Source organism: Salvelinus sp. IW2-2015, linkage group LG21, assembly GCF_002910315.2.
Source record: "Salvelinus sp. IW2-2015 linkage group LG21, ASM291031v2, whole genome shotgun sequence".
NCBI lineage: Eukaryota > Metazoa > Chordata > Actinopteri > Salmoniformes > Salmonidae > Salvelinus > Salvelinus sp. IW2-2015.
In genome coordinates this window covers 6,424,918-6,435,455 of record NC_036861.1, presented here as the reverse complement: position 1 = coordinate 6,435,455, position 10,538 = coordinate 6,424,918, and the positions used below count along the sequence as shown (strand labels likewise).

At 42.6% G+C, this 10,538-nt stretch overlaps 1 protein-coding gene across 5 annotated transcripts in view; it reads right to left on the bottom strand.

The window, feature by feature from the left end:
- Nucleotides 1-10,538, bottom strand: part of pinx1 (PIN2 (TERF1) interacting telomerase inhibitor 1) — a 72,877-nt gene that overhangs the window by 26,093 nt on the left and 36,246 nt on the right. For all 5 annotated transcript variants that reach the window (XR_011473778.1, XR_011473780.1, XR_011473779.1 and 2 more), the window contains exon 6: nucleotides 10,297-10,385. Coding sequence is in view for 1 of the 5 variants with exons in the window: in XM_024013814.2 (XP_023869582.2) it covers nucleotides 10,297-10,385 (89 nt within the window). In the remaining 4 variants the exon portion in view is untranslated. The remainder of the gene's footprint in view (nucleotides 1-10,296; nucleotides 10,386-10,538) is intronic.

Genomic DNA, 10,538 nt, shown 5'->3' with positions numbered 1-10,538 from the left:
TTGCAGCAATTTCGAACATGAAGGACCTGAATTCACAAGTCTGTTGATAGAGAGTGAGATGTGTGTGTTTCTGAACTCTGTGAAGTATATTTTTGGGCCGCAATTATCTGAGGCTGGTAACGCTAATGAACTATCCTCTGCAGCAGAGCGTTACTCTGGGTCTTCCTTTCTGTGGACTGTTCTTCATGTGAGACGCCAGTTTCATCATAACTATGGTTTTTGTGACTGCACTTGAAGAAAAGTTCAAAGTTTTTTGACCATTTTCCGCATTGACTGACCTTCACGTCTCAAGTAATGATGGACTGTCATTTTCTCTTTGCTATATTTGAGCTAGTTCCTTGCACATAATATTGGACGTGTCTTTACCAAATAGGTGCTATCTTGTCACAACACAACTGAGTGGGTTAAAACGATTAGGACAGGAAAGATAATTCCACAAATGAACTTTTAAGAAGTCACACCTGTTTTAATTTGAAATGCATGCCATGACTTAACCTCATGAAGCTGGTTGAGAGAATGCCAACATGGTTACTACATGAATCCACATCGTGTATTTTCATAGTTTTGATTATTCAACTATTATTCTATTAATTTAGAATTATCAAATGTTCATTATCAAACATCACGTCACAAACGTCATACGTCACGAGCCAAAGATGTGTGGTCCTTGCTAGGAACCTTAATGGCTCTGTTGAGTGATCACACCGTGCGCATTTGCATGCACTTGTGGAGGTATCTTGTTACAATGTGTGTGTGTTTTGGTGCATGTGCTTGTGTCCATGTGTGCGTATATGAGGCTACCACACCTGCCCTTTTCGGTGGCCTGCAGTAGTGAGGACCCGCCCCATTATTAATGAATGTTTTCATAAACACGTCCAGACCCATAGCAGTGACCTAGTGTTACAAGTAGGGGGGGGGGGTCTGGAAATGCCAACATACGGGAATTGTTTTAGGGATTTGTTTATAGGAAATTCAAGAAGTGTGCATCTTGTAGGCTACCCGTCACGTTGGGTCCACACACAAATCATTTTCAGCATCCAAACCCCAACAGTACAATTCTGCCAATGTCATTAGCCCTCGCTTGCAGGCTGAAGTGAAAGCGGTCCACTGGCTTGTCCACGCGCGCCCTCGATATCGGGCCACTCATCTCCACCTGTCCACTTCTGTGTGGTAAAAGTAAGTGTTCTGATTGAACCACAATGCAATTTGAAGCATTTACCACCCGGGTTTTCAAGTTCAATTTTCGCACATTGTTAACGTGGCTGAATGCAAGTAATGGTTAAATATATGGTTGTGTAGTTAGCCTACAGTTTCCTTTGGCATTTTGAGTTATCTGTGATAGAGTCAAGTTTTACCGGTAAGGCGTACCCCACAAAATGTTTTTACTTACTTTCACCCCTGTTTGCTAAACTTGCACTAGCACAATGCTAACTAGCGTTAGTCTTAATGACTAGGGATCGGGTCATACAGAAAAAAGCGGACGAGAACACCATCGTGTTCGTGAGACCGATTTTTCAGATGTCGCTGCGTTCTGACAAACAGCACTGAGCTCTGCACTTTCCACTACAGATGTGGAAAGGTCGGCATAGGCTGATTGTGGTGGAGTTTCCGCTTCATCCATTACCATGAGCCTGTCCTCCCCAAATTAATGGGGCCACCAACTTCCTGGAGTTGTAGAGTACAGACCTTAGGTGCTCCTACGCAGATGCATTCTGCCTACAATTAAATCTCTGCCATAGTTAGTTTGGCATAATAAGTATTTTCGTAGTTCGTTTTCTTTTCTGTATTGTTGATTGAAAGTGGCTAATATTTTGGTGATTAGATCACAGATTCTCACAGTAAAGAACATTTGATAGTGTTAACTAAAGGGAATCTAGTAAGAATGAAGGTTCAGTCTCTTGCTTCTCTGTGCATGCTGGTATTTATTTTGCCTGGTGCGACGGGTGTTAGCCTTAGAGGGAACATTGCAACTCACACATGGTTATGGGCAACATACAAAAAAAGGACACCTGTACTATGTCAGATATAGAGTTGAAAATGCATTACATTTTTGGAGTTTTGCATCCCAATATTACACTTTATATTCATCACAAAAATATATTGTATCAATTGTGAAATTATGAAAAATATTAATACATGAGCAAGGAGGGCGCTTTTGTCATTTGACTGCAGGAAAAGGACTTACGGGATTTTTAACTAATCATTGCTACTGTACCATACATACAGTATATACATTGCCTACTGGTACATACATGTACTGAACTACATGTAATTTATCATTCATGTGTTTTGGTTCAGGATTTCTTGCTGCTGTTTAGACCTTTTTTCCTGACACGGAGGATTAAGTTATTTGAGAAATGGCATAGCGGAACTCGCAGATCCTGTGCACACCTTTCCCACTGATTTGTTTACTGAAGGTGAAAGAAAGAAATGCTTATCTTTCTGCTATCTCTTCCTCTCACTCCCTCTCTTTCTCTCCTCCTTTGATTGTATAATCTCTCTCCTTTCTATTCCATCTTTCTCACCTTTTGCCTCTTTTCCCACTGTCAGCATCATGCCTCCTTTTTGTCTCGTTCCCAATCCTCTTGTCTCTATCCACATTTCTCACTCTTTCTATCTTTCTCTATTCCCTTTCTCCCTCCTCTCTCCTCTCAAAGCAGCGGTCTTCTCCCTTCCTGTCTGTAGCTTGTGTCCAGAGCAGATTGATTTAATTAAAGTGATAGCTGGAGAGGGAAAGTTAAGGACGGTCCAATAATTTTGTGTCTGCTGCATCCAATGGTAAACACCATAGACGAAAAGAGACTGAGGACAGACTTTAGGAGGTGTTGTGTTGGTGTGTGTGTGTTGTGTGTGTGTGTGTGTGTGTGATGTGTGTGTGTGTGTGTGTGTGTGTGTTGTGTGTGTGTGTTGTGTTGTGTGTGTGTGCTGTGTGTGGTGTGTGTGTTTGTTTGGGCACAGTGTTGTGTTTGTTGTGAAGGCTAGGAGCTCTAATTTGCTCTCAGATTGCAACTAATTGCGCGAAACAAAAAAGGACAGCCCTCAAGTGTGTCCATTGACAGGGCCCTACGAGAACAACAGCGTGTCAAGTGACCCCCCCCACACACACACACACACACACACACACACACACCAGCTCTCTTCGGCTGCACCCACCAAACTGAGCCAACTCTCTGACACATACAGATTAGCCCCGGGGTAACAGAGAAAGAGAAAGCGTCTGTCTCTTGGTTACTGGTTTAAAATGCAATGCAAAAGGGGGGTAAGGTAATTACAGCCTAACGACGATCATCGAGATCCCATTGGTCGGTTACACACACGTCTAAATCACTACCTCTTGGATCTAATAAATCACAGAGGGTAATGTAAACACTGAGGAGTATTTTTTTGTCTGTAATAAAGCCCGTTTGTGGGGAAAACTCATCCCGACTTGCTGGGACTTGGCTCTCCAGTGTCTGCGCTTATGCCCTCCCAGGCCCACCCATGGCCGTGCCCCTGGCCAGTCATGTGAACTCCATAGATTAGGACCTAATGAATTTATTTCAACTGACTGATTGCCTTATATGAACTGTAACTCAGTGAAATCTTGTAAATTGTTGCGTTACGTACAGTACCAGTCAAAAGTTGACACCTACTCATTCCAGGGTTTTCATTATTTATTAATTTTTTACTATTTTCTACATTGTAGAATAATAGTGGACATGAAAGCTATGAAATAACACATATGGAATCAGGTAGTAACCCAAAAAAAAGTGTTATATCAAAATATATTTACTAAAATGTGAGATTCTTCAAAGTAGCTGAGAATGCCAAGTAGGTTGAGAGAATGCCAAGAGTGTGCAAAGCTGTCATCAAGGCAAAGGGTGGCTACCTTGAAGAATCTCAAATATATTTTGATTTGTTTAACACTTTCTTGGTTACAACATGATTCCATATGTGTTATTTCATAGTTTTGATGTCTTCATTATTATTCTACAATGTAGATAGAAAATATTAAACATTTAAAATAAACCTTGAACTACACTGTTGGTTTAAGGGCTTGTAAGTAAGCTTTTCACGGTAAAGTCTACACTTGCTGTAATTCGGCGCATGTGGCAAATAAAGTTTGAAGTTGAATGAGTAGTGTGCCAAACTTTTGACTGGTACTGTAAATGTATAATATATATATATATATATATATATATATATATATATATATATATATATATATATATATATATATAAATATATAAAATATTATATACACATACATACACACAAATACAAAAAACAATCATTGTACTCACAAATAAAACATCACAAATCACCCAGAAAAACAGTTACATTCTTCCACAAATAATACCCCAATTAATACTTAATTTCCCGTAAGTCACTAGAACCTGCATTTTTAATTTGTTCCAGCTATACGGTGCATTGAAACTAAAAGCTGAATTAACCTAGCTCTGTGGAGACCCTCGGAACCAGATCCAAGAGTTCAAACATCCCATTGTCCCGTCACCGGTTAGGCAACTCAGGGTCGCCCGTCACCGGTTAGGCACAGCCGTCACCGGTGACTCGTGTCCGCCCCGTCGACCGGTAGCACTCAGTGTCCCGCTCACCGTGCAACTCAGGTGTGCCTCGACGGTTACAACCAGTCCGTCAGGCACCGGTCCCGCCGTCGACCGGTTAGTTAGTTACTTTAACAGCAAAAGGTTCCATTCTAAATTCAAATCTGTTGCTGATGGACCTCATGAGCTGGACTGGTCTGACAGCTCTCTGTGTTTTGATATGAAATCCACATCACCCACTAATTAACTTATAATATTTTTTTGCACGTTTTGAGATAGTAATGTATAAATATTTATCTTTAAAATGTAATTATGACATCGCCAATGAATATATAGCACCATTTTGGATTTCTCCCCCCTATCTCATAACCAAATGGTTTTGACCGTTTAGAGTTTTTACGAGTGATGTTGTCTTTTCCCCCCGCAGTGTTTTACCCAATCATCTTCCAGAGGACACAATCCTATTTCTCACCAAAAACAGATTAATGGCAAAGAAGCAAATACCATACGCTGTACAGGCCTAACTGAAGGACAAGTGGGGGGGGGGGGGGGGTGGATGAGGGGAGGTGGTACGCGCCGGGTTTCCTGTCCTCCCACGCCAGGCCCATGAGGGATGGGCAGGCGACCCTTCTCTCCTCATCAGGGACAGACAGCTGGGGTCGAGCGCTCTGATCCATACACCACGGCTATCGCCAGATTTATTATCAGGACAGGACAATGAGCCACAGTCACATAATTTAACCAACCTCCCAATACTGGCCAGACATTATTGGAAAATGGCCAGTAATGCTGGCTGGCTAATTAATTATTATTATTTTTTAAATAACTAAGTTTCTGTCCTGTTGAACTGACCTGGGACCAACAGGCAAATTGGAGGAATTAGATGGATCTCAGATTTATTTTGACAATAATGTAGTTTTAAGTACAACCTGTACAGTACTTGATCTTTCTGTAGTATGAACCTAGTGTGCCACACACACACACACATCACAGCTCACCACACCACAGCTCACACACACACACAGCTCACACACACACCACAGCCACACACACACCAACAGCTCACACACACACACCACAGCTCACACACCATAGCTCACAGCTCTCACACACACACCACAGCTCACACACACACCACACCACCACACACACACACACACACACACACACACACACACACACACACAATCACAGATCAACAATCACACACACACACACACACACACACACACATCACAGCTCACAACACATCACAGCTCACACACATCACAGCTCACACACACACACACACATCACAGCTCACACACACACCACACACACAAACACATCACAGCATCACACACACATCACAGACTCACATTAACACGTTGGCCTTGACACTGGGCGGGGGGGGGGGGGGAGCGACGCATGAATGAACAAGCTAGGTCTTCATCCCCATGACCCCGTCTTGATTCCATAAACACATCAACAACAAACAGAGTCCTCTTTCCTTTACTGACTTCATCTGCTAATCATGTTTAATGTTACGGCCGATACGTCCTCCATCTCTCATCTCTATCCTGAATCAATACTGAACAACACAGCTGCAGAGACCACAACAAGGTGAACTCATCATGTGACCATGTAGCCATAATCCATGTAACCATACATCCATGTAGCCATACATCCATGTAACCATACATCCATGTAACCATACAATCCATGTAACCATACACGGTAACCATACATCCATGTAACCATACTCCATGTAACCATACATCATGTAACCATACATCCATGTAACCATACTCCATGTAACCATACATCCATGTAACCATACAGCCATGTAGCCATACATCCATGTGACCATGTAGCCATACATCCATGTAGCCATACATCCATGTGACCAATACATCCATGTAACATTGTAGCCATACATCCATGTAACCATGTAACCATACATCCATGTAGCCATACATCCATGTAGCCATACATCCATGTGACCAGTAGCCATACAGCCAGTAACCATGTAACCCTATACATCCATGTAGCCATACATCCATGTAGCCATACATCCATGTGACCATGTAGCCATACAGCCATGTAACCATAACATTCCATTGTACCATACATCCATTAGCCATACATCATGTCCATGTAACCATGTAATCCATGTAGCCATACATCCATGTAGCCATACATCCATGTGACCATGTAGCCTACAGCCATTGAACCATGTAACCATACATCCATGTAGCCATACATCCATGTAGCCATACATCCATGTGACCATGTAGCCATACATCATGTAGCCATACAATCCATGTGACCAGGTAACCATAACATCCATGTGACCATGTACCATACATCCATTGACCATGTAGCCATACATCCATGTGACCATGTAGCCATACATCCATGTGACCATGTAGCCATACATCCATACCATGTAGCCATACACCATGTGACCTACAGCCATGTAGCCATACATCCATGTAGCCATTACATCCATGTAACCATGTAGCCATACAGCCATGTAGCCATACATCCATGTGGCCATACAGCCATGTAACCAATACATCCATGTAACCATACATCCATGTGGCCATGTACCTGTAGCCATTACACCATGTAACCATGTAGCCATACATCCATGTAACCATGTAGCCATACATCCATGTAGCCATACATCCATGTAGCCATACATCCATGTAACCATGTAGCCATACATCCATGTGGCCATACTGCATGTAGCCATACATCCATGTAGCCATACATCCATGTAGCCATACAGCCATGTAACCATACATCCATGTAACCATGTAGCCATACATCCATGTGGCCATACAGCCATGTAGCCATACATCCATGTAACCATACACCCATGTAACCATGTAGCCATACATCCATGTGTAAGCCATACAGCCATGTAGCCATACAGCAGGTAACATACAATCCATGTAACCATACATCCATGTAACCATACATCCAAACCATTACAATCCATGTAACCATAATCCATGTAGCCATTACACTCCATGTAACCATACATCCATGTAACCATACATCCATGTAACCATACATCCATGTAACCATTACAGCCATGTAGCCATACATCCATGTAACCATACATCATGTAACCATTACATCCATGTAACCATACATCCATGTAACCATACATCCATGTAGTAACCATACAGGCCATGTAGCCATACATCCATGTGACCATGTAGCCATACACCCATGTGACCATGTAGCCATACATCCATGGACCATGTAGCCATCATCCATGTAGCCATACATCCATGTACCATGTAAGCCATACATCCATGTGACCATGAACCATACATCCATGTGACCATGTAGCCATATATCCATGTGACCATGTAGCCATACATCCATTGGACCATGTAGCCATACATCCATGTGACCATGTAGCCATACATCCATGTGACAGTAACCATAACACTCCATGTAGCCATACATCCATGTGACCATGTTAGCCATACATCCATGTAGCCATACATCCATTGTGACCATGTAGCCATACATCCATGTAGCCATACATCCATGTGACCATGTAACCATACATCCATGTGACCATGTACCATACATCCATGTGACCATGTAGCCATACATCCATGTGACCATGTAACCATACATCCATTGTGGACCCATAATCCATGTAGCCCATACATCCATGTGACCATGTAGCCATACATCCATGTAGCCATACATCCATGTGACCATACATCCATGTAGCCATACATCCATGTGACCATGTAGCCATACATCCATGTAGCCATACCATCCATGTGACCATACATCCATGTAGCCATACATCCAATGTGACCCATGTAGCCATACATCCATGTGACCATGAGCCATACATCCACTGTAGCCATTACATCATGTAACCATGTAGCCATACAGCCATGTAGCCATACATCCATGTGGCCATACAGCCATGTAACCATACATCCATGTAACCATACATCCATGTGGCCATGTAACCATGTAGCCATAATCCATGTAACCATGTAGCCATACATCCATGTAACCATGTAGCCATACATCCATGTAGCCATACATCCATGTAACCATACATCATGTAACCATACATCCATGTAACCATACATCCATGTAGCATACATCCATCGTGACCAGGTAACCATACATCCATGTGACCATGTAGCCATACATCCATGTGACCATACAGCCATACATCCATGTGACCATGTAGCCATACATCCAAGTGACCATGTAGCCATACATCCATGTCCATACATCCAACATCCATGTAACCATGTAGCCATACAGCCATGTAGCCATACATCCATGTGGCCATACAGCCATGTAACCATGTAGCCATACATCCATGTAACCATGTAGCCACACATCGCATGTACCCATGTAGCCATACCATCCATGTACCTCATCATAGCTATACTCATGTACAAGCCTACATCCATGTAACCATGTTAGCCATTACATTTCCATGTGGCCATACAGCCATGTAGCCATACATCCATGTAGCCATACATCCATGTAGGCCAATACATCCATGTAGCCATACATCCAATGTAACCATGTTAGCCATACTCATGTGTCCATACAGACCATCTAGCCATACAGCCATGTAACCATGTTAGCCATACATCCATGTAGCCATACACATCCATGTAGCCATACATCCAGTGTAACCAACATCCATGTGGCCCATACAGCCATGTAGCCATACATCCATGTTGACCATGCTAGCCATACAATCCATGTAGCCATACATCCATGTAGCCATACATCATGTAACCATTACATCCATTTGTAACCATTACATCCATGTAACCATGTAGGCCATACAATCCTGTAGCCATACATCCATGTAACCATTTAGCCATACATCCAGTGTGGCATTACAGCCATTGTAGCCATACAGCCATGTAACCATACATCCATGTAAACCATACATTCCATGTAACCATTTACATTCCATGTAACCATAATCCATGTGGCCATTGTAACCATGTAGCCATACAGCCATGTAACCATGTAGCCATACAGCCATGTAACCATGTACCATACATCCATGTAACCATACATCCATTGTAACCATACATCCATTTGTAACCATGTTAACCATCCATCCATGAACCATACATCCATTGTAAAACCATTGTAACCATACATCCATGTAACCATACATCCATGTAACCATGTAACCATACATTCCATTTAACCATACATCCATGTAAACCATGTACCATACATCCATTGTAACCATACATCCATGTAAACCATACATCCATGTACACCATACATCCCATGTAACCATACATCCATGTAACCATACATCCATGTCGCCATGTAACCATACATCCATGTAACCATACATCCATGTAACCATACATCCATGTAACCATGTAACCATACATCCATGTAGCCATACATCCATGTAACCATACATCCATGTAACCATACATCCATGTAACCATACACGGTAACCATAACGTTCTCCGTAACGCAGATTTTATAGGGCCCTAATTAGCGCACTATATAGTGAATAAGGTTTCATTTAGGACGGCCCTCTACCGACCTGGCTTTGGCTCTAGGAGGGGTCACGGGACAGGGGTCACGGGAGGAGACGGTGGTGGTGTTGCCAGTGAGTTGTAGGGTTAGATGTAGATACGGGCTGGTTCGGGTTTCAGTCACAACGTTGTATCTGTATTGCAGATTACTTTATAACATGACTTATTGGGACTATATAGGGTCTTACCTCTTCCTGGTCCTCGGCCATGCGCTTCGTCCCCCTCTTCCCAAAGATACAGGCCAGGTCTGTCTGGCTGCGGCTGGACAGGTCCTTCCCTAGAAGGAGCAAGTTAGGGTTAGATACAGAGAGAGAGGTATCTATAAGGCTGATGTATTACATTAGAGAGAGAGAGGAGAGGTGTTCTATAAGGCTGAGGTATTACATTAGACAGAGAGAGGAGAGGTGTTCTATAAGGCTGAGGTATTACA